The following is a 24,939-nucleotide window of genomic DNA, read 5'->3' as shown; positions in this document are numbered from 1 at the left end:
TCGGACTGGGGAGCCCACAGAGAACTGAACAATATTGGTAACGTGCGCGTTCTTACACTGGATGTGGGGTGAATAGAGTTTTATAAATGCTTGATAACCTACACACATATATATTTTTGGTAGTTACTTCATAACAAAAATAAATTAAGAAGTAAAGAGTATTTAGAAAGAAAAGATCTCATTCCACTAATTGTATTAACCAATTTTAAAATTACAAAAATAATACAACAGTTTTAAAGCAAAGTCAGGGAGAAGGAGCATCTGTCATACCAATCCTCTCAACACAATCACTGTTGTTTCATTCATTTTCTTCCATTATGAGTGGTTACGTTTTCATTATAATCACAAGCCCTTATGTTTATACTCGGTGGGAGATGGTCTTCAGAACCATTAGTTTTAACGGCTGAATAATAATTGCCATGAATGGTTCATATCACAGTGTACTGATCATTCCTCTGTGGTGGGATATTTAAGTTGTTTCAACTTTTCTGCTGATACAGAACATCTTCAAGGTTCTTATAGTCATTCCACAAATAATTCACTTATATGTAAGGCATTCTGCTACATGCTAGAATTATAGTGGTAAACAGAAAGAGCCATAATCTCTGATCCTGTGCAATTTTGAATCTAATGACTAACAATTCTTGACTGTATTGTGTGTGCACTTTAATCACATTAATCCTTAGACTTAAAAACAACAACAAAAGTCTTTTTATTTTGAGAGAACTGTAGGCTCATGTGCAGTTGTAAGAAACAATATAGAGAAATCCCGTATATGCTTCCCCCAATGGTAACATCTTGAGTGACTCTTGATGCCACAACCAGGAAATTGACATTGATACAATCCACCAACCTCATTCAGACTTCACCAGTTTCACTCATTTTCCTTGTTGTGTTTCTGTGTACTTTTATCACACGTGTAGCTTGGTGTGACCGTTACCACAGTCAAGGTACAGAGGAGTTCCATCACAAGGGTCCCTCAGGCTGCCCTTTCGTGGCCATGGCCACCTCTTCCCCTCCCCCGCCCTCATCCTTGGCAACTGTGAATCTGTTCCCTGTGTCTGTAATTTTTTTCATGTGAAAGATACTGTATAAATGAAGTCATTCAGTACCTACCCTTATGGGCTTGGAGCTTTGCAGCCAGCATGATTCCTTTGAGATCCATCTAAGTTGCTGTGGGTATTAATAGTTTATTTCTTTTTATTGCTGAATAATATTCCACATGTAGCAGTATCACATTCCTACACCCATTGAAGGTGTAGGACATTGAAGGACAGTTTTGCACTATTGTGACTAAAGCCACTATGAACATTTCCTCAGCCTTTATTGTGATGATTATGTGTAAAAGGAAATTAGTAAGACTTCAGGCCTCTGTACCTCCACCACCAGTGTCTATGCCCACATTTGCGGTTTCTCTGCAGAATCCAGCGTGAGCCTCTAATGAATAATATGGTATTTTCACTTTAATATTTTGTGTCTCAAAAATATGTTAATTTGTTTACATAGCTAAAATCTTCTTTTCTTCATGTAACAAGTGAAGCATATCCTGACACCATCTTTATTGTCCTTTAGAACTTACAAGGTGAAACTCTAATTTTCTTTCTTTTTTTTCAATTAAAGTTTATTGGGGTGACAATGGTTAGTAAAGCTACATAAATTTCAGGTGTACAATTCTGTAATATATCATCTATATACCGTGTTTTCCTGAAAATAAGACCTAGCCAGACCATCAGCTCTAATGCGTCTTTTGAAGCAAAAATTAACATAAGACCCGGCCTTATTTTAATATAAGGCTGGGTCTTATATAATATATAATATATATAATATTATATAAGACTTGGTCTTATATTAATTTTTTTGCTCCAAAAGACACATTAGAGCTGATGGTCCAGCGAGGTCTTATTTTTGGGGAAACACGGTATCACATTGTATGTTCACCATCCAGAGACAGTTCTCTTTCCATCATCATCATATTTGATCCTGCTTACCCTCATCTGAAACTCCAATTTTCTGTTGAGCTGTTTGTCCCTTGAAGAGTGGGTACCTGTCAGAGCCCCCCTTGTACAGAAAGGTTGCTCCTAGACTTTGCTCACTGATGCCTTTGATCCACAGAGCAGATGGAGGGTGTTTGGGAAGGATGGGAAACAACGGATGGAGAAGGTGCAGTTGGACTGTAAACCTAATGCCCTGATCTTACGGCTTAGCTCCAACTATTAAATCAATCTCCGAATTTTTTAATTCTCTTTCAAACCCAAGAAAAACCAATTGGTAATGACAGCCAATTAGACCTGCTGCATGTGTAGAAAGGAAGCGATCTTAGGGCACAGCAGACGGAGGAGGAGAGTAACTGTTCCCTGCCCGCCATCCCCCCCACACACACAGGTATGCATACCCACGTGTCCACACCTGAGCTGTTCTGCCGCCGAGGGCAGATTCCAGTTCTGTGAGCGTTTTCTGACATCCCTTGACCCTAAGACAGGAAGGACGTGGGCTACATGGTGGAGTATGTTTGGAGGTGGAGTAGTGGCCTGTTTGGTGACTTGTGATTTGTGTGTTTGTGATTTAGGTGCTTAGATTTGTATAGGTTTTATATCTTTTGAATGAATGGCATGGTCCTCACTTTCCAAGGACGGCTCGAGGTCCAGGAAACCCCTGGGGCTGAAAAAGCCCTGTGCAGTGGCTGTTCCGTGGTTGTGGCGGACCTGGCCCCAGTGATGACTGAGCTGGCCCTGCCTGGACGGTGGGTCAGCGGTAGGAGAGCGTGCCGGGGAGATGTGGTCTGCTGGGCCTTCTGTCGATGAGCCTGCACTGGAGGGCTCTGGAAAACAATTCCATTGTCCCAGTAGCTCTCTTGCTTTTTACTTCTTCCTTTTTCTTTTCCCCCTCTGCTCTGAACAGAAAGTCTAAATCTTTAACTGGGCATAAAATCTCAACTCCAGGCCTGGTGTCGCCTAGTGCATACTTACCTCTGAGACTCCCCTAGTGCCCTCCCCACTCTGCAGTCTGCTCGCTCGGACCACCGCTCAGGTCTTTCCACAGCTTCATGTTGCTGCCCGCCGCAGGTCTTGGTGTGTGCCTTCGTTCTGCCTGGAACACCATTTGCCCTTCTTCTCTCCCCCTGCATTTGTCAGGTCCTCCTCAGACCTGGCTTAAATGCAGCTTCCGCATGCAAGCTTTCCCATACCCGTCAGACAAGGTCTCAAGCCAGTTCCACGTGCATCTCAGGGTACCCTGTATTTTCCTTCACTGCCCTCTTCCCCACTTGTGATGAGGTTTATTGATTCTCGGTTTGCGGGTATCAGTACCGCTGACCCCGCCCCGCCTGGCCCCTGTGAAGGTGACGAGCACGTCTCTGTTAGCCGTGAACTCTCTGTGCCTGGTGCGGGGTCTGGCACACAGCACCTGCTCCGTCCGTATTGGTTGAAGTAGTGAATTGACTCAGGGCAATGGCCACTTCCTAACATGTCCTTAGTAGGTGTAACATGGAATTTCTTATTTTAAAAATGGAATCAGTACCTGTTTGTAAAAGTATAGGTCTATATTCCTGTAAAATAATTGCACTGTCCTTGAAGTATGTGACTATAATTTTTTTCTTTCTTTCAGGTGGGGACCAGGGTTTACTGAACACGTTTTTTAGCAGCTGGGCAACAACAGATATCAGAAAACACCTGCCATTCATTTATAACCTAAGCAGCATTTCTGTGTACTCCTACCTCCCAGCATTTAAAGCGTAAGTGCACAGGGTTTGACTGTTGTTGGGGTGGTGAGGGCAGGGAGTGGGCTTAAGATTTGGGGGTGCATTGTCAGCCTGATGGTAGTAATAGGTGGGAACTTGCAGGGAAGTCTTTGTCATGTAAGAACCGTGGCTGCGACGGGAGAGGCCTTGGTGTCACTGTGCTTGGAGTGACTCTGAGGGCACTTAGCTGCCTTATGGGAAAGGGTCCCATCAGTCCCTGGGGTGCCGGCCCTCCAGTAAATCATCTGCTCATCATGGTCAGGAACACAGACGGGTGCAGACCCACCTCTGCCCCCCGCTGCCTGCGGAGTCTCAGTTTCCTCTCTGGTGAAATGAGGGTGTTCCCAGTTCCCTCCACGTGGCTGCGGGGATTGAGCAGTTGCTGGCACCAGTGTGGTGTGTGGTGTCGGGAGTGGGGGCTGTGCAGCTGGGCCACCCCGTTCACGTCCTGGAGAAGCTGCTTCCTGGGTGGTTACTGGTTACCAAGCTTCTAGTTCAGTGGAAGCTAGGCTAGTTCCTGGACTTCTCTCTGCCTCAGTGTCCCTCAGAGGTTATGGTGCGCATTAAGGGGGGTTGTCATGTGAAGTGGTTGGAACAGGGCCTGGCCTACCCTTAGCACTCAGTCAACATTAGGTTGTTCGCCCTTTTCGCTTGAGAGGTGGCACAGCATAAGGGTAACCCCCGAAGCCAGAAAGGCAGGGCCTCACGCTGCCATTTCCTTGCTGTATGGCTTAGGCTCTGTGCCTCAGCTCCCCCAATCTGCAGAACGAGGAGGAAAATAAGGCCGACCCCTGAGGGTTGTCAGAAGGATGAAGTGAGCTCACACACGTAAAGTGCAGTGCTCAGTGAACGGCTGTTGTTTTTGGCCTTGTGCTTGCTTGGCACTGTCCCTGGTGCTGTTCTAATTCAGCAACTGATACAGCCTCGTTGTAGCACTTGTCTCACTGAGTGCCTGGACCCTGCTCTTTAGCCTCTGACTCATTTGTGCTGCAGCAAGAAGATGATTCAGGTTTCCCGAATGCAGGTCAAGCTGTCAGGTTAATCCTGAGACAGCTGTGAGCAGCGACGCTCTTCATTGAGCTGGGCTTGGAGCTCCATCTCGGTCTCACGTGGGCATTCCTGAGTGAGCAGAAAACAAACAGCCGTTCACTCGTCATCTTTCACTATCCCGAGTCCTCTCTATAAGTCTTGCACCACAGTAATGAGCACGTCGGGCTTTCTGTGGCACACGTTTCCTTCTCTGTTCTTTTCCGGGCAGACCCTGTCACATCCCCCAGACAAGGATGATAAGTAGCTTGTGTTCTTTCCTCCCTAACTGTTCCCTTGGCACGTGTCTCCAACATATTACAGTCTCTTGATTCTCTTCCCTTTCGAGCACAAAACAGGCAAACTTGCAAACTTACCAACCGTGGTTCAAGTAAAGCACACAGGACAGGATTCGCTATCAAGGCATGGGGTAGGGGAAGGATTATTTTTGCCTCTCAGTCTTTGGCCTTATAAAGTACGAACCTGTCTCGCTTGAAAATGTGGTCCTGATTCTTTTTCATCTTTATTGCCTTATAACTAACCCTGCCAGTTTGAACAGTGTTCCTGCAAACCTCATAGCTGACCCCAGAACTGAATTTGTCTGTAATAGGGAACTTGCTTAATGTAATTGACTAGATTCAGCTGAGCAAGCAAAATGGTGAGCGCGTGCGTACGAGAAAATCACCGCTGTGATTTTCTACTCATTTCTATACTATGAGCATGTGCTCCTGGGTGAAGATGTCGGGGAGACATGAATCTGATGTCCTCCCAGTTGGTCTCAGTTCCCACACAGGAGCATCCTAGCTTTTAAAGATTCGTGTGTTTCCTGTAATGTGGCCCCCAGTGCCTAGCAACGATTTCCCCTATGGTTCATTTGGAGTTCATCTGATGTTCACGTTACCACCAAAACTGAACACACTGTACCTTTCAAGGAGAGCCTGGTTTGCACAGACACTGCTTGCATTTATTTTATTCTGACAAAGAAAAACAAGAAGCCGATGAAGCAGTTTTTAGGTAGGAGATAGACTAATTTGCCCCCTCTCTCAGGATTTCAGGAAAGCAGTGGTTTTTATATCCTCTAAATGAATTTCCCAGGGGGGGATAAAAACAAAACAAAACAACTTTGAGATCTAAATTGCCAGAATGGTTAGGATGGTTCCTTCTTCTTGGCTCAACAAATGAGTGCTAATTTTGGAAATCTCCTTGGTTTATTGCCATCATCATAAAGTATATGACGCACTGGGGAAGCTGGGAGCTACTCCATCCATGAGCTGGACGTCATCTGGCCTGTGGCCTGACAGGAGCTAACGCTGCGTCTGTGCAGCTCACCCTACGGGACGTCAGCTCTGCATTTCTGCGATAAGACTGCTCAAACCAGTGCCTTGTCTCACCCCACTGCTCTCTACTTAGTAATGTCGGAACCAGATCAGAGAACGCCTTTTCCCTTCCCTCTCTCAGAAAGTGCTTTTGGGTTTTTCTTGCAGGAGATCCATCTCCAGAGACATTTTTCCTTACATTTTTCTTTCAATTTGGAAGGGCTGAAAAGACAGATAGTTACATTTACTTGTTTGTTTGTTTCAAATTAATATAAAATTGTGGTCCAAATCTCTAAGCTGAAGTGGACTATTCTGAATGTTTGGGCCACCACAGCTACTCCACAAGGCGCCCAGTGGACCTCTCAGAGCTCCACATGAATTTGAAAACCACTGTTGGGCTCACACTACCCTTGGTGGCCTCCAGGACGGAGTGACTCTGTGATTTCTGGCCTTCCCTAGGACAGCATAGGTGGTGGCACGTAAAATGAGAAACCATGGAGTGGCTTAGAGCAACTTGGGCTACATAAAAAGAGTAGAGAATTTGTCTTACCAGCTCCAAGCAGTCGCCATGAGGTCGCAAGGCAGTGTTTGCAGTGTTTCGATGCCCCAGCATCTTAGAGCGTTGCATATCTTAGGATGGTGTAGCCTTGCTAGTACACGAAGTTTCCACTGGAGGACAGCCTAAGATGAAGCAAACCTAACTGAATTGGAGCCATGAAAGGAGCACATCTAATTCTTTTCTTTACATACCATTTGGATAGAACAAAACATAAAGGAATCACACTTAATAGTTTTATCCCTATGAATGAATACTCAAACATAGCTTCCAAAAAAAACAAAATTAGTAGTATTTTCTGTAGGACAAGATCCTCTTTAACACAGCACAATTTGAGAACTAAAATGCTTGGTTTTGTCGTTTTTAAGTTAATTTGTAATGTATGCATTGAGAAACAAGTTCATCATACCTTTCTCAGTGAAATAATATTTCTGAAAGTGCCGAGCATAATGTTTAGGAAATAGTAGGATTTTAGTCAATATTAATTTCTTTTTAAGTTTTCTCCATGTGGAGGGCCTGTTTTATCTGTGTAGCATAGAATTTGGCTTATGCATAGCACTAGGCGAAATCTCATTAGTCTTTTGTTGTTGTGGTTGTTTAAAGATTTTATTGGTGGATATTGGGTAACAGTGTGTTTCTCCAGGGCCCATCAGCTCCAAGTCAAGTTGTCCCTCAATCTAGCCATGGAGGGCGCAGCTCAGCTCTGAGTCCAGTCGCCATTTTCAATCTTTAGTTGCAGGGGGCGCAGCCCACCATCCCATGCGGGAATTGAACCGGCAACCTTGTTGTTAAGAGCTCATGCCCTAACCAACTGAGCCATCCCGCTGCCTTTTTAAAATTAGTCATTTATTGCCATTTTAGTGTTCTATCATATCCACCAAAAAAAAAGCTATGTATGTCATAGCATGCTATGTAAAATGGGCCTAAAGCAGAGATAAAGAAATCTCTGGTACTGCTTCAAACTCTCATGCAAATTAATTGGTCAAATTGATTCACTACGAAGCTTGATTTACCAAATACTTTCCAACTAAACATTTTCATTTACCGTTTTACTTGAGTTTAGATGTGATCTGAGACCCAGCCACGCCTAGTCTCAGACACTAAGTCAAGAATCCTAAAAGATTTCTTTCCATTTCTTCACTGCTTTAACCTTTCTGAAGATAATTCATATCCATTATTTCTTTTTCAGGAATGTGGCTTATTCACTACAACCTTATCAAACCTCTGTAAAAATCAGTATCTTCCAAAAATGAAATTGAACCCTCAGTGTTCCAAATTCTGTCATTCTTCTGTGTTTCTGATTTGGTTGGGCTTTTGGATACCCTGAGATGCCCTTGGCTCCAGCTGTCCTGTGACTGTTGTCATTGGAAGCAGAGCCTTCCTGTGTTCATTTTTCACACTCTGACCTCTTCCCCTAAGACCCTGAGGCTCTGTAGTCCGGATCACCTTTATTTCTTGAGCCATCTGTTTGGACCTCACCTTTGCATTCATTCGGCCGGCCTGGAGCCTGGGGAGGTGCCATGCGTTCTGCTCAGTGAGGGCCCCAAAGATGAATGTGGGCGCTGTAGTCTGACCAACCTAGCAACGGTTCAGCGTGCTGTTCCCTGCGTGTCACGTGGTACAGTCCATCATGGTTTGAGTGTTGAAGAAGAATCAAGGGATGGTTGCAGGCATGTCTTGTTCCTCCTTTCTGAGCACTAGTGATGCCTGGGGGGCCTCAGCTGTCCCGTGTCTCAGCATGGCCATCTGGTCGTCCCGAGATCTGCCTGTTCTGCTCTCCTACTTGGTCCTTATCACTGAGGGAAAAGCTGCCACCTCAGACCCAGCCCGGCCTTTGGGGGCTGCTCTGACAGTAGGCAAGATGGGCACAAGGAGTGATACCCATGGGCAGAAGCCTGGTGGAGAAATGCCATCTCAGTAGGAGATGTATCTGTTCAGTAGGAGAGGAAGCTCGTGCGATCAAGTGGAAGATGTTCCCTCCTCAGAGGTCTCATACTGCTGGGCTGCAGACTGGATTTGTGCCACAGACATGTTGTGTCTCTCTTCCATAGTTAATGTCCTGAGTTTTCAGTGCCAACAAATTAGGGAATTTCACATGAAACTCAGATTTCCAACTTCTTCTGGAAAAAAAAGCAGATTTTCTGTGGGATGTGGGCGAAAGATGTTAAAGAAGACTTACAGGTCTGGGGCCTACACAGCTGGAATAAGGGAGATGCCGTTTCCTGAGATGGGAAAGACGGTGCGTGAAGCCGGTTTGTGGGGTAAGGATTGACCAGAGATGCATTGAGTTATTAAATTTGGGGTGCATTAAGTGCGAGGTGCATATTAAACATCCTAGTGGAAACATGGAATAGTTAAGTAGATAGAAGAGTTGGGAATTGAGGGTGAGACATAAGTATGGGAGTTGTCCACATATAAGCAATATTTATAGCCATGTGACACGGTGCTATAACCAAGTGTATGATTATGATTGAAAAGAGTCCTGAAGACTGAGCCCTGAGGCAGGAAAATGAGGAGGAACAGGGACGAGAGTGTGAGAACAGCGCGGCAGGAGGCCCAGCCAAGCAACGAGCATTTCACGGAGGAGGGGACTGTGGCAGATGCTGTGATAGGTCAGACTGAGGACGACTCGAACTGGCAGTGGCCTGGAATGTGGTGGTCACTGGTGAGCTTGGCAAGAGCACATCTGGTGGAAGAGAAAGCCTGAGTGAGCGGGTCCGAGAGAATGGAGATGGCAGACTGTGAATGTAGACAACTCTCCTGAAACATTTCCTTTAAAAGGGAGCAGAGAAAGGATTAGGAGCTGGATGGGGATGTGGGATCAAGAGAGGGTGGTGGTGATCGTCTTGTCAAGATGGAAAGTTACAGCATGTTTGTGTACTGATGGGATGACCCAGCAGGGAGGGAGAGAGAACCCTAATAATGCGAAAGCAGAAGGGCGACTTGTGTGATGTCCTCAGGAGGTGAGAGGGGATGTGTCCTAGCTCACAAGTGGAGAGGTCGGTTTCAGGGAAGAGCTGGCCATAACATGAAGGGAAGTAGAGGGTGTGTGTACAGATGCAAGTGGGCGGGTGTAGTTTTTGTTTGAATGAATGAGTGAATGAATGAATGAATGAATGGGCAAGCAGTCAGCCAGGAGAGACTAAGAATGACATACAACCCCCAGGAAAGTCTCCCCGGTGGCCTGGCTCGGTGGGGCTTTCCCTGGCCTACTTGGTGAAGACAGGCCAGCCTGGTAGGTGGTGTTATTACCTCGCTCCTAGTCTGGTTCTTGAAGTCTGGGTTTTAGCGCTGATGTTCTGATTTCCGGAGCGTAACTGGGAGGGTCATTGAGCTTGAAAGGTAAGGAAACATTGGGTGAGTCCTGGTGGCCACAGCTGTTTGCTGGTGGTGGGACATGCACTCACTCTTGCTCCGTAGTCCCAGGTCCACTCTGCGTGACCAGCCCACCCTTGGGCACTTGGGTTTATGACTTGATGCAGACTGTGAATGTGTGAGGGGAGGAATTTTTTGACGAGAAAGGAGAGGTGGCTGTTGGCTGTGGGAGAAGGGTGATTGTGTGAGAGTGGGTCTGAGAAGGTGCGAGAGTGAGTGGCCACGTAGCAGAGCAAACAAGTGACAGAAGAGGGCAGAGGATGGCCAGCACTGCCACCACCTTTCCCAGAGCAGGGTCATGCGAGCAGTGCTGTTTCTCTTTTTTGGTACCTAAATGAACTTTGCACAGAAGGAGTTTCACGTAAAATTGTTCCTGTGTGCAGCCAAGGATTCCTTTTCCGTTCTAAACAGTTCTGTTGTCTCATCCACATGTTACCGGCTACATTTCTCAACTGCTAAACTAGTCATGAAAATTCTATCTGATCTTTTGGTAACATCAGGTCACAGGGATTATTTTAACGGCTAACATAAGCAGTATTATTGCTGGCTCAGGTTCAAACTATGTCTTGTGATCTGGACGTCTCTTTGGAGATTCTATCTGGTTAAAATTAGAACACTTATTTTAAGAGGTATGTGCAAGCTGAGACAAATACCCATTACTGGGTCAGAATGAATGGCTCTCAGTAATTTAGAGACAATTGTGGTATGTACCCAACTTTTTTTTATTATTGTTCCTGGCTGGTAATTCAGTGGATAAATCAGGCAGTGAATCAGTAAATCTTCTAGTTATCCTCGTCCTGGGTCGAGGTCAGTTGACTTTATCTTTTGACATCAACATTTCGCACTTGTTATTCATCAACTATTTTTCTCTTAGCCAGGCGACATACATTCTGACTGGTACCTACTTGTTGCCTTTGGAAAGACAGAGCTAAACGAGCAAAATATCCTGAGTTACCCATGTATAAAGAACACTCCCCAATTTCCACTTAGGCTAAAATGTTCTTTCAAGCAAGAAGTAATTTCTTCTTGTACTTATTACCTGTCCTCTTACTTATTATATTTTAATAATGGTTATTTTGGATTTTCATAAATGACAGAAGACTAAATTAATTGGTTAAAATAATTTAAAAAATGATTTTTAAAAACATTCCTCAGGCAATATGATTGAGACAAAAAAATAATTACATGAAATTCATATCTAAGTTAATTGAAACTCTAGATACGAAAACAGTGTGTGAAACCTTTTGCTCATCTTTTTTGTGAGCAAAGTGTTTTACTATGAAAGCTAATAGAGCAAGCCCTTCAGGCTGCTTCGCGGTATGAATAGTGTTCTGTTTGTACAGTTAGTACACAATTATATAGTATTTTTATTTTATTCACATTTATTTTACAACATAAAAAAATTATATTTTCACAAACTTTTGTACTTAAAGCTCACATATATATTGTGAAGACAATTTATCTCAACCAAAACTCAGTTAATAGGATGCAGTATGTTATATGCCTTTGCTGATGTCTTTTTTTTTTATTACAGTTGACATTCAGTATTATTTTATATTAATTTCAGGTATACAGCATAGTGGCTAGACATTTATATAATTTACAAAGTAATCCCCCTGACTAGTCTAGCACCCACCTGGCACTGTACATAGTTAGTACAATATTATTGACTATATTCCCTGTGCTGTATTTTACATCCCTGTAACTATTTTGTAACTGCTAATTTGTACTTCTTAATCCCTTCAACCTTTTCACCCAACCTCCCAATTCCCCCCCCCCCGCCAATCTGCCAACCATCAGCTTGTTCTCTGTATCTATGAGTGTGTTTCTGTTTCGTTTGTTCACTTATTTTGTTTTTCAGATTACACATGTAAGTGAAATCATATGTTATTTGCCTTTATCTGACGGACTTATTTCATTTAGCATAATATCCTCCAGGTCCATCCATGTTGTCACAAATTGTAAGATTTCATTTTTTATGGCTGAGTAGTACTCCATTGTATATATGTACCACATCTTCTTTATCCATTCGCCTATCTATGGGCACTTGGGTTGCTTTCATATCTTGGCTACTATAAATAACGCTGAACTAAACATAGGGGTGCATATATCTTTTCAAATTAGTGTTTCGGATTTCTTTGGATAAATACCCAGAAGCGGAATTGCTGGGTCATAAGGTAGTTCTATTTTTAATTTTTGAGGAACCTCCAAACTGTTTTCCATAGTGGCTGCACCAATTTGCAATCCTACCAACAGTGCACAAGGGTTCCCTTTTCCCCACATCCTCGCCAACCCTTGTTGTTTGTTGATTTACTGATGATAGCCATTCTGACAGGTGTAGGGTGGTGTCTCATTGTGGTTTTAATTTGCATTTCTCTGATAGTTAGTGACGTTGAGCATCTTTTCATATGTCTATTGGCCATCTGGATGTCCTCTTTGGAGAAATGTCTATTCAGGTCCTCTGCCCATTTTTTAATTGGATTGTTTGGAGATTTTTGGTGTTGAGTTGTATCAGTTCCTTATAAATTTTGGATATTAACCCCTTATTGGATGTATCCTTGGAAAATATCTCCTCCCATTCAGTAGATTGTCTTTTGGTTTTGTTGATAGTTTCCTGTGCTGTGCAAGAACTTTTTAGTTTGATGTAGTCCCGTTTATATTTTTTCCCTTGCCCAAAGAGATATAGCGGGAAAACTATTACTAAAAGCAATGTCAGAGAATTTACTGCATATGTCTTCTTCTAGGAGTTTTATGCTTTTGGGTCTTACACTTAAAAGTCTTTAATCCATTTTCAGTTGATTCTTGTATGTGGAGTAAGAAGGTGATCCAGTTTTATTTTTATTGCGTGTATCTGTTCAGTTTCTCCAACAACATTTGTTGAAGATACTGTCTTTACCCCACTTACATTCTTGCTTCCTTAGTCATAGATTAATTGACCATATAGGCATGGGTTTATTTCTGGGCTCCCTATTCTGTTCCATTGATCTATGTGTCTGTTTTTATGCCAGTATCATGCTGTTTTGATTACTATGGCCATGTAGTATAGTTTGATATCACGTAGCATGGTGCCTCCAGCTTTGTTCTTCTTTCTCAAGATTGCCATGGTTATTTGGGGTCTTTTGTGGTTTAATCTAAATTTTAGGGTTATTTATTATAGTTCTGTGAAAATGGTATTTTGATAGGGACTGCATTGAATCTGTAAATTGCTTTGGGTAGTGTGGGCATTTTAACACTGTTAAAGTACAGGTCTTACCTCTTTGGTAAAATTTATTCCTAGTCTATTGGTTTTTTGTGTTTGTTTTTTGTTTTTTGATGCAATTATAAATGGGATTGCTTTCTTATTTCTCTTTCTGATAGTTTGTTAGTGGTGTATAAAAATACAGCCAACTTCTGAATATTAATTTTGTATCCTGCTACATTACTGAATTCATGTATCAGTTCTAATAGGTTTTTGGTGGAATCTTTAGGGTTTTCTATATATAGTGTCATGTCTTCTGCAACTAATAACAGTTTTACTTCTCCCTTTCCAATTTGGATGCCTTTTATTTCCTTTTCTGTCTGGTTGCTGTGGCGAAGACTTCCAATACTGTGTTGAATAAAAGTGGTGAAAGTGGGCATCGTTGTGTTGTTCCTGATCTTAAGGAAAATGCATTTAGCTTTTCCCCTGTGGGTTTTTCATACATAGCCTTTCTTTATGTTGAAGCCTGTCCCCTCTATTCCCACTTTAGTGGATTTTGTCAAATGCTTTCTCTGCATCTATTGATATAATCATGGGATTTTTTTATCTTTCATTTTGTTTATGTGGTGTATCATGTTAATTGATTAGATATTGAATCAAAACCAGATAAAGACACGACAAAAAAAAGAGTTATAGGCTGATATCCCAGATGAACATAGATGCAAAAATCCTCAACAAAATATTAGCAAACCAAATTTAACCATACATTAAAAAGATCATACACCACGATCAAGTGGGATTTATTCCTGGGATGCAGGCTTGGGAGACTTCCCTCCTCTTGAATTTTTTCGAATAGTTTCAGGAGGATGGGTGTTAATTCTTCTTTGAATGTTTGCTAAAATTCACCTGTGAAGCCATTGGTCCAGGACTTTTGTTTGTTGGGAGTTTTTTGATTACTGATTCGATTTCATTTGTAATAATTGGTGTGTGCAGATTTTCTGTTTATTCTTGATTCAGTCTTGGAAGACTTCTGTTCAGCTAGACTTTAAATGGTTCTCCAGGTTGATTGTTCTATAATTTAGCTGTAATTTTAATGTGTTCATGGGTGAGCACAACATATATCTACTCTGCCGTCTTGCCCCAGACTTTCTATGGTTGTACCGTTTTCACTGTATAACACACAAACCTGCATATAAGGCAGCCAGTGTGAGGCCTAACAGTCTACCTTATATCAAGCCCAGGGCCGCCCTAGATGATTTCCAGGAACGTCCTGTGGATGAGGACCTTATGCCAAACTTCAAAGTCCATCTTCGCTTCCCTCCCCTCTTCCTGGGCCCCGTGTTTACCAGTAAGCAGCTGCCTTACTTCCCCCCCTCAAAAGGCCCCTGGTGGGGTTGGCCCAAACCTTCCATGTGCAGTGACTCCCCCAGGCCTGCTCTTCTCATAGAGTCCTTGCTCTAAAACTTGTTTTCCTCCTGCCCCTGATTGCTTCCATCAGTCCGTGGGGTGTGTGGCAGTTAGGTTCCATACCTACAAAAAGAGTTCCTGCCCCTTACTCTACAGAAACAGGGCTGATCCCAGCCTGAACCCATAACATCTGAAGCCTGCACTTGATTTCTGTGTGTCCAGCATCTTTCTTACTTCCTCTCTTATGAGTCTCTGCATCACACTCCTGAATCCACATGAGCTATATCTGGTCTGCCCATCAATACCCTGGTGCCAGTCAGTTTGTGTAGGAAACCTACTCACAGCATGCACTTTGGGACTCGTTTTGTTGCTGAAGTTTGGGAAGCTGTTAGGAGGGTACATCACAGGGTACATCCTGCGCACTCCTGCTCACCTCTGCCCCTCGCACCCTCACCAAACTTATCAGCACCAAGGAATTCCTCGCCTTTGAGTAGAAAGAGCAGTTCCACCCAGATTTAGGACCCTTATGATCTTGATTTCTACCTCAAGCAGGCGTATCAAGAACTTTCTTAAAACCAAGACTGTGCTGCCTGTGAAAGTACCAGCCAGTAGATAAATTTTTCACGCTGTGAGGGTAGAATAGGTGAAGGAGCTAATTTTAAGGAAGAAGGATCCTTCCCCAGCCACTGAGAGTAACAATAACTTAGCATTAAAGAGACACTCGAAGACCATGGATTCCTGAAGGTAGAGTCCAGGCCTGAGCCACAGTGAAATACAGGGTGTGGACTGTGTCCCCAAATTGAGTTCCTGTTGACACACAGGGGCCACATGGGGCGGCATCTTACCAGCATGAAGCTGGCATCCAGGGACGTTGCAGAAGTCCTGGAGCCACCATGGAGTACAGACGGAGCCCGGGGCTGAGGGAGAAATGGGGCAGCCTCCCTGTGCAGACATTTGTGGCACTGCCAGTGGCATTCCGTTGGGGTCCTGTGCCTGAGCTCTGAAGCCCAGCTCACGGACTGAGGTGTGGAGAGGAGCTGAGTAGACACGGTCCAGCTCAGTCCATGTCAGGGCCACCGGCTAGCTGGCCCTAAGAAGCACCATCCATTTCTTGTTCTCGTTCTCACCTCTTTCCGCTAAACTTGATGCAATCTGCATCTTTCTGAGAACAGTCTTTCTTCAGACGCTGCTAAGTGGCTGGCTTTGTAGCTTTCTTTCCTATTGCTTACTTCCTGTTGCTGTGTTCTTGACTGTATGTGGGGTATTTCCAGGGCTTATTAGGCACCCTTTTCCACCTTTCAGATTGATCATCTATAGGCAGGGGGTTAATCCATGGAGTAATAAGTGTCACTCTCGGACGACGTCCTTAAAATTCTGGGAGTGTCTCATAAGAACAGCCTCGCTGTGGCTAAGAGCCGTGGCGCTGGAGCCAGACCGCTGGGTGGGATCCCAGCCCTGTCATTCACCGGCCATACGATCCGACACAAGGCAGTTACCCTCTTCAAGCGTTGCTTTCCTCCCAGAGGAGGTTAACTGTCATCAATCATGCACATGTTTTCCTGGCACAAGTGAGTGCACAGGAGAGCAGTTAGAAAGGAACAGGGTTTTTCTAGATTCATCTTTTAATTTTAATTTGCTTTAATTAGTATTTGTACCTCTCATGTCATGAGTGTGTATGACGTTTATATCAGGTCTAAGCAAATCACGGCCAAAGCTCACTGGTCAGCTAATACAGGAGGAGCGGACAAATGCTGTCATTGCAGGCGGGGAAGCTGAGTCAGGAGGAGTGAGTGTCTGAGAAGCTCACACTGCGCTCTATTCCAGTTTTAGGCTTAAGTGTTTACATTGCTGGGATGAGGCGGGATGAGGGGGGTACGGGCTCTCCCCAGCCCAGCACACAAGGGTCGGAGCTCTGGTTTGGGTCCCGTCATCATTAGAACATTTGCTGAAGGCAGTTGTCTTAGTGCTGCTCGTCTTTCCCAGGCCTGTCGGGCCCACTCCCGGCACACAGCGTCTCCTGACGATGCAAACCTGCCCTAAACTGCTAGGGAATTTCCATGGCCCGTAATGTGGCTCTTGCCCTGGTAGCCCCGAGCTGCTGCCTTGCTTGTGCTGTTGTTTATTACCTTCATGTTGGTGACTCATCTCACTGTTTGGAGAAAAGGCTCTTGAGAGCACACGTTGAGCATCATGCCGTACATATAACAGGTGCTTATTTCATGGAAGCCATACTGTGCACAGATTTGAGCATTATGATTTCTATGCTTTTACGGATAAAATGGATAGGGGTGTGTGTGTGTGTGTGTGTGAATATACTGTATGTATAAAATAAAGAGTAAGCTTGGGGGTATCAGGTATCTGCATCTTTTTCAGAAGAAATGCACTCTGGGATGGTCACCCTTAGGAGGAAATTTACAATAGGCTCTACTTGAATAGTTTGGGAACGGTGGCATGGCAGGATGGGAAGAGCTCAGGCTTTAAGAGACAGGCAGAAGTGTGCCAAATCCCATCTCTGCCACCTCATTGCCTCCTCCTAGGAGCCTCCATTACCCATCAGGGAGACCTACCTTGCAGGACTTTTATTCCCAGTCGTGTCCAGTGATAGCTATGTAACAGGTCTCTGACATTAAAAAAATAATAATAAATTTTAGGAGCTGGGAAAGGTTACGTGACTGGAGTTTGCATTGTATTGATCTGTATATCATGATCAAATCATTTGGTTGCCTCTGTGACAAATCCACTAAAGTCTGACACGTGAGCCTCACACACAAGGATCTGTCCCGTTTCCCCTTTCCCTAGCGAAGCTTCCTCCTGGGCTCCAGTTGGAGGAGACTTGGTCCAGCACACAGATGCTCGCCTGAGAGCTGCCATCCCCTGCCTGAAATTCCCCGTGTCAGCACCCGCTCCCCAGCTCCTCTGTCGTACACACCGAAGTCCCATCGCCGGCTCAGCACGCGCTGCCGCATGGTCCTACTTAGCTCCCACCACCCCCTGCCTCCAAATTCCTGGAGCAGCCACTGTTCCCATCTTCCTTTTGGCACTTGTGTTCCCCTGTGTTCTTACTTGGTTTTCTATGCATACATTGCCTCCAACCCAGAACAGCACCACTCTTAACGCCTATTCTTTGTAAGATGTTATTGTGAAATACAGTGTATCTACAAAAGAGAATATACCCAAAAAAAGTGCGATTTTTAAAAAATTCCCACCACCCCAGTTAAGAAATGGAACACAACCAGTACCTTAGAAGCTCTTTTGTCCCTTGCCCATCACAGCGTCCCCTCTCCACCGGATAACCAATAGCATGACATTTATATTGATTGCTGTTTTCTAGTCTTTTAATAGTACTTTTTTGTTTTTGTTTTAAATGGATTCATGTTTTTCTATTTGAATTTGTACGTATTTCTTTTTTCTGGCATATTTTTAAAAGTTCATTTACTACCTATGTGTAGCTAGAGTTCATTCATTTTCACTACTGTATTGTATTCCATGATACAGATATACCAGAAATTGTCCTTATAAAAAAAGAAAAGGATGTGAAGGACCAGGTCACATAATTTAGTTTTTATGACATGGGACAGGCACAGAGAGCCATTTAAAGTTTGAAATTGCATGAGAGAAAATATCTTGGCTCAATTTTCCACCGGAAGTAGGAAGGGAAACACAGATGTGTGAGCCTCCCCTGCTCAGTCCTCTGCTTTTAACCAACCTAGGATGTGGGTGTGTTTCTAGGGGGAAAAAATGACAAAATTTAAAAAGTACAAAGAGCAGTTATAAAGTGGGAATAATACTTAATGAGTGATTAGCATAGAGCTGATAGTAAATATTTTTTGAATGAAAAAATGGAATGGATCAATAACCATAAAATCTGAGTAACGTTCAACAATAAGCATGTGTGTCTTGCTCATATGTTTGTGGAGAGGCTGGGACAGCGCCGATAATGTCAGCTGGGTTTGGAGCCAGGCCACAGGCTTGATCCCTGTTTGCTCCATGGGTCTCATTCATGTGGAACCGGCAGGCGACCTGGGCACATTCTCAGAGAGGATGAACAAAACAAACAATGCTTTTTAAAGGCACAGTCTCCTCTGCCCACATTAAGTTGGCCAAAGCAGGTCAAATGAGCACGCCCAGCATCAGTGAGGCAGGAAGATGTACTCTCTTGGGGAGACGGAGCGGAGGAGTGAATACTTGCTGAACAATAAGCTCACCTCACATGTGGTCATCTGGGTGGTTTCGAGTTCGTACCAGTTTCAGACAGTGCTGGGGCTCAGGGCATTTTGGTTATGGCCCCTGTTGCATGTGTGTAAGAGTTTCGTTGGGGTACATGACTGCGAGCCCAGTTTCTGGGTTGTAGAACGTGAGCATTTTCAACTTTACTAGGTAATAATAGCAAGTGGTTTTCCAAGTGCTCGGACCTTCCCTATCCACCAGGAATTGGTGTTTCAGTTGTTGCACTGATCCCCTGATACTTTTGGATTTTTGTGTATATTTAACATACAATTGAATAACCTAAGAAGCACATCAAAAAATTTTGTAGTGAACTCAGTTTCCTTTCCAGCCCCTGCTACAGGATGGGAGGTGCACTGCTAAGGCTCCGGAACGAAACGATGCTTATTTTGTTAGCGCTCCGCATCCACTAAGCAGTTCAACTTGTGTTCACTCGGCAGGTTTGGTGCAAATGCCAAAGTTGTGCATTTCCTGGGACAAATCAAACCGTGGAATTATACTTATGACCCCAAAACAAAGACTGTCAGAAGTGAGTCCCCTGACCCCATCACGACTCACCCCCAGTTTCTCGACCTGTGGTGGGACATCTTCACCAGCAGTGTTTTCCCGCTGCTCCAGCAGTTCGGCCTTGTCCAGGACACCGGCTCGCACCTAAATGTGGTAGGTTCTGTGTTGAACTTTCTTTCAGGTAATTTGATGCTGTATTTTGAAAAACTTGGTATACTGGCAGAAATGGATTATTTGGTGGTATTTTAAACAAAGAGATAAACAAATTTTGTGTTTAAAAAACAAAATAAAAACACTACCCATCTCAGAGGGGAGAGATGTTACCAGCAAAGGTTAAAGCAGTAGATTTTGTGGCAGATTTCATTAGATCTGAGAGCATAATAAAGGGTTTTAGAGGTTTTCCTATATATCCATCCATTTTAACTATAAAATTCCTAGCCCATTGTCCTAAGATTGTGAGATGTTCCTAAAGGTGGTTTATAAGAACAAAGGTTGTCCCATTTCATGTTTTAGAAGCTGCAAACATTTAAATGCACCTGTTTTATTTTTGCCATTGCTCAGAAGAATGTGTTTTCAGTGAAAATTACAATAACATGAACATACAGATACTTTTCTAGGATTATTTTGATTTGCTGCTTGAACTCCTCTATGGTTATATAGTATCTTAAAAAGAAACAATGTAAGAGGAAGATGCCATATTAACATTTACAACAGCAAACTGCTTATCATCTTTTCTGATTTTAAAGGTCTTCCTCTGAGGTTTATTCTTTTTTAAGAATTGGAAAAGAAATTAAACTTTTGTGGTACATATTAAGGTCTAAAGAATAGAATTGAATGGGTGAATTATAAGCAAGTCTAACTGATCAGTTAATTACCTTGCTATAATTGTAAGAGACTAAGGTTATAAGAAATCCGTCTCTTTGCTGTGGTATAAATTTTAGCCATTTCATTTATTAGCACTTTTAACAAAATATAAAACGGAGAAAGGGAAAGATAACTCACACTTACATTCTTACTCTAATTGTTTTATGTGGATCATGAAATAACATTTGTACTTGCAACATTGCCTGGCACATAATAAGTGCTTAAGAAAAGTTAGCTATTTTTTATTTAACTCTTACAGCTATTTTATTGAGTAAATATTGTTGATAGTCCCTTTTTATATGTGAGAATGAATTAACTGAGGCTTAAGGATGGTTTGTAATTTAGTCAGTAGCAGAACTGGGATTCCAATCCAGGTCTGAGAGACTGTTAGGAAAAACACTCTGAAGAGCCTCTTGTATCTTTCCTGCTACAAGTGGAAGGCGGAGGCAGGCCTAACCCAAGGGAAGGACTGCTGCTGCCTCAGCTGTAATACAGTCCCATGGAACCCACCCCAGTACCTGAAGTTCCAGTTTATGTAAATGCAGATGTATACACTGACACTTACATACATGTAGTAACAAAATCAGGTAATCAAAAATTTGGTTCTCCCATTTTCTCTGTCAAAAGCAACACCTATATGTATTCATTCACCTTCCTTTTTCTCCGCTAAGATTTCCAGTACTTTTTCCCTTCAAGAGTTTTTTGAAAGACAGCGTTGATGTTCCTTGATGGTCCAATTGAAGTTAATTGCGTATTATAGGTAATGAGAATCAAATTTAATGTAGAGTAGGTTTGCTCCGTTTCCTGCACATTTATTTTGTTCCTTCTGCAACCCAGGGACTGAGAATTATGAACCAAGAAAGGTGAAGATGGGAATTGAGACAGTTGTTCAAAACTAAGCTAATTAAGTTAACAGAAGCTACAAGAATAGATGCTACTTGGTAATGAGCTTGAACAGGCAGATGAGTTTGGTGCATGGTCTCAACCCCTTAGCTCTCGCTTTTACAATGTGACAGCTTGTGTACAAGGTGCGGCTCTCTGGGTAGATTCCTTCTGAAGCTTAACTCAGAGGTATCATTTTGTTTAAGTTCTCAACCTTTCTGAGCCGACACAGATCAAAAATTTATCGTGAGACTTGTGTTCCCGTGTCCATCCATCTTACACTTTCTAATGAACTGTTTGCAGCTTTCAGACTTGGTCTATACACTGGCTTTCTCTTGTGGCTTCTGTAGAAAGGTATGCAGAACTTAAACATTAACCCTAATTACTTTGTTCTCCCAATGTTTTCACTGAGTCAAGAAGTCTTCATTTCGTTAGGAAAAAATCATATGACCCTTGTATTTCTGTGTCTTTTTTGTTTGTTTCATGTGATACTTTTCAGTTTTTGCTACTTTGCATGATAATTCACCCTGGCTTTTCTCACCTTCTTCAATTTATTGCATTCCTTAAAACAGTCTGATTTTCAGCTCTCAAGGAGTCTCTGATTCTGCTCTCCTTTCTAGGAAGACATCTCAGGAGCCACATCACAGCTGTCCCTTGGGGAGGGCTCACCTCCAGCACAGCCCTTTGTGTCCTCAGAAGAACGGAAGGAGCGGTGGGAACAAGGCCAGGCTGATTACATGGGAGCAGATTCCTTTGACAACATCAAGAGGAAACTTGACACTTACCTCCAATAGAAACGCTGCCATTTTCCCGTGGACGCATCACTTCGCAGGCACTTCTTATACTTAGTTTTTAGAGCTGGGTTAAGGAAGGTCTGTTACAGTTGCTAGTGGCTTGCACTGAAATTCATCAGATGTGGGGCTTTTGTAGGGCAGGTGAGCACTGGGCAGAAGCTGTGAAATAACAATTCTGTTACATAGACTGTTGTTTTTTAACTCTAGGCTTATTTCACTGATGTTTCAGATATTTGTCAGTTACGCCCACTGCTGATGTTTCAGATATTTGTCAGTTACGCCCACTGCCGAGTTATGTGGTAAAGGAGACTCAACCTTAAACTATTAAGACGGCTTTGTCAACTCTTAAAATGTGCTCAGCTGGGTGCCAAGTCAGTCTCCCTTCGGAATGAGACATGGTGTCGGTCTCTTGCTTTCTTGTTGTACCCTCACAAGTTCTGCATTTTAGGGTTCCCCGGGGCTGCCAGAGTGACTGTAATCCTGCTTTCGGGTAAAGACAGCCCACAGTAACACTGCTGAGTGACTCGTAAGCATCCCGACAGGTGACTTCAGCCCATTTTTTTTCCTGGTTTTAGTGTCTGGCAACGCTCACCGGTTTTCTGTGTACAGAGGGGCAATGTGTTCAGTTCTGTATATCTGAAAACAGCAGTGTTTTCTCTGGTTACCTGCAATAGCACCTTGAATGAAAAATAAAGACTTACTGCCACAGCTTGGTTGTCTAATTAAATTAAGGATTCCCACTCCCCTTGAAAAAATGTAATAGGGAATTTTTCATAATTTGTAGAATTTGTGGTTTTAAAACCAGTATAAAACGACACTGGAATGTATGCTTTAAAAATTGGTTTCCAGGTAGCTAATGATAATTCAGTCTAGTGTTCTCCAGTGACGGTGGTGGATCTAATAGATGAAAGTGACATCATTTATCTACTCTGTCACCCATGTCGCATCTCCATGTTAAGTATTTCAGATTTTAGAATATTGTAACCTTAAAACCCTCACAGGTTCATTGTCAGTCTCTGAATGTACTCAATCTATCAGGACTGTTAGAAGCAATATGGGACCCAATGTCTTCCAGTGTTTTATTCATGACTGAAAATGGTAGAAATCTAAAGCATATTTATTAATGTACAGATGATTATAGATTGCAAGGATGGCAAGCTAGAGAAAGGCAGGATCCAAAATGACCTTTTAAAGCTACAGTCAGGAATGAGAAGTCATTCTATTGAAGAAAACAGGAGAGAAGACCCACACAGGAAAAATCTTGAGAGGTTTAATTGGGCAGAAGCTGCAATGGCTTTTATGACCTAACCTTCAAGGTCACCTTCTTTTATTCCCACAATATCCTGTTGGTTATATAGGCCAGCCCTATTCAGTGCGGGTGTGCATGAGTACGCGGGGCTGTGCAATCCTGCCCCCGCCCCACAGAGGCTGGCTAACACAAGAGCTCAAGAAGAATCTGAAGATTACCTAAAACTAAAATATTAAATGATAAATGATTTCTGAAGATAAAATGAGCTACAATTAATTGGACTAGTGGAGAATGAGTTGCTGTGATCTTCAAGTACATGCAGCAGTTGAAGTGCCTCCGTGTGTCAGGTGCTGTGGTACAAAGACCTCTTCAGAGAGATACTCCTAGTCCAGGGATCTCAGTACTGGGGTACGAGCTAAACTCTTCCAGTGAGCATTCAATGCATAGAGACATATGGCTAAACAGAAGTTAATGTCATTAATGAAATATACAGGTCACACAAGTGGACAATCTATGTACTATTTCTGGACAGTCTATGTAAATTTCAGAGTTCATTTCAGCCCTATGTTGCTTTCACAATCCCAGTTGTCATAAAGATATATGTCTGGTTTCAAGGAACTACTTGAGCTTATTCCAGAAATAACATCTACCCAGTCAACTTAGTTTCACATCAAACAGTTTGAACTCACAATCACATTTAAGACAGAACACAATTCATTCAACAAGCACTTATTAAGTACCTACTATATCACACATGGACCAGGCATTAGAAATACAGGACAGACATAGCTCCTTATATTCTAGTAGGAAACACAGACCAAAAAAAGAAACTAACAGATATAATTATAACTTATGCGAAAGTACACTGACAACATTAACAGGCACGATCTAAGTCCAGGGTGGTCAGGAAAGACCTACAAGATGCTGGTTACGCCAGAAAGAGAGGCTCCAAGGCAGCCAGAGGGGAAGGAAGAACTTCCCTTCAAAGGGAAGGAACTGTGTGTGCAGAGGCCTGGGGCAGCAAGAACTTGGTGGAAGTAAAGGACCCCTAGACAGAATGGAGAGGCAGGCAGTGGCTTCACAGGCCCAGGTACGGCCTTCGGATTCTAAATCAATAGCAGATGAGGTTTCAGTCATGTCATTTATATCTAACTTTATTAATGAGAATGGAGAGGTGCACACAAAAGCAAGGTTCAACAATTGTTTCTCATCTATGTCCCCAACTCTTCCCCCAGTAGACTATTTGGAAGCAAATCCCACATAAAAAATTTCATGTGAAATATCTCCATATATATCTTTAAAACAAACATAAGGACTTCAGAAAATTATCACACCAAAAATCTATTAATTCCAAATGTCCTCCATTATTTTGTGTTTTATTTCCATTTTGTTCTTATCAGGATCCAAGTAAGGTCTTTAAGTGCAATTTGATACATCTCTGGTAGAATCTTCTGTTTCCTTACCCTCCCTTTTTGTTCGTGGTTGTTTCCTTGCAATTTATATATTGAAGAAACCAGATTATTTGTTCTGTAGTCTCCCACATTCTGCATTTTGCTGATTGCAATTTGACATGTTTTCCTGTATTCTACTGAGGCAGATTTTGGGGGCAATACTTAATAGTGGTGTTAGCTACTTCCACACCTGTGGTTACCTTCTTATATTAACTGCTACTGATAATCATTACCTAGATGAGATCATTATCTCATTAGGGATTTCAAAATGGTGATACTCTCATTCATTAGCTGAACTATTTCTATATATTTCCATTCATCAATAATTTGGTAATCCCGAGGTTACATTTCTATAAAAAAGGAAGGATAACAAA

General features: G+C 42.8%; 1 protein-coding gene across 2 annotated transcripts in view; it reads left to right on the top strand.

Annotated features, from left to right (window-relative positions):
* The window catches only part of GYG1 (glycogenin 1), a 35,975-nt gene extending 13,402 nt beyond the window's left edge, over nt 1-22,573 (top strand). The window contains exons 5-8 of one of the 2 annotated variants that reach the window (XM_074333900.1): nt 3,604-3,730; nt 19,259-19,478; nt 21,375-21,425; nt 21,692-22,573. In XM_074333900.1, the coding sequence (XP_074190001.1) occupies nt 3,604-3,730; nt 19,259-19,478; nt 21,375-21,425; nt 21,692-21,865 (572 nt within the window). In that variant the 3' untranslated portion in view covers nt 21,866-22,573. The remainder of the gene's footprint in view (nt 1-3,603; nt 3,731-19,258; nt 19,479-21,374; nt 21,426-21,691) is intronic. The other variant, XM_074333901.1, reaches the window with a different exon arrangement.
* Nucleotides 22,574-24,939: the final 2,366 nt, after the last annotated feature.

The sequence above is a fragment of the Rhinolophus sinicus genome, linkage group LG01 (genome assembly GCF_036562045.2).
Source record: "Rhinolophus sinicus isolate RSC01 linkage group LG01, ASM3656204v1, whole genome shotgun sequence".
Lineage (NCBI taxonomy): Eukaryota > Metazoa > Chordata > Mammalia > Chiroptera > Rhinolophidae > Rhinolophus > Rhinolophus sinicus.
This window is presented reverse-complemented; position numbering and strand designations above follow the sequence as displayed.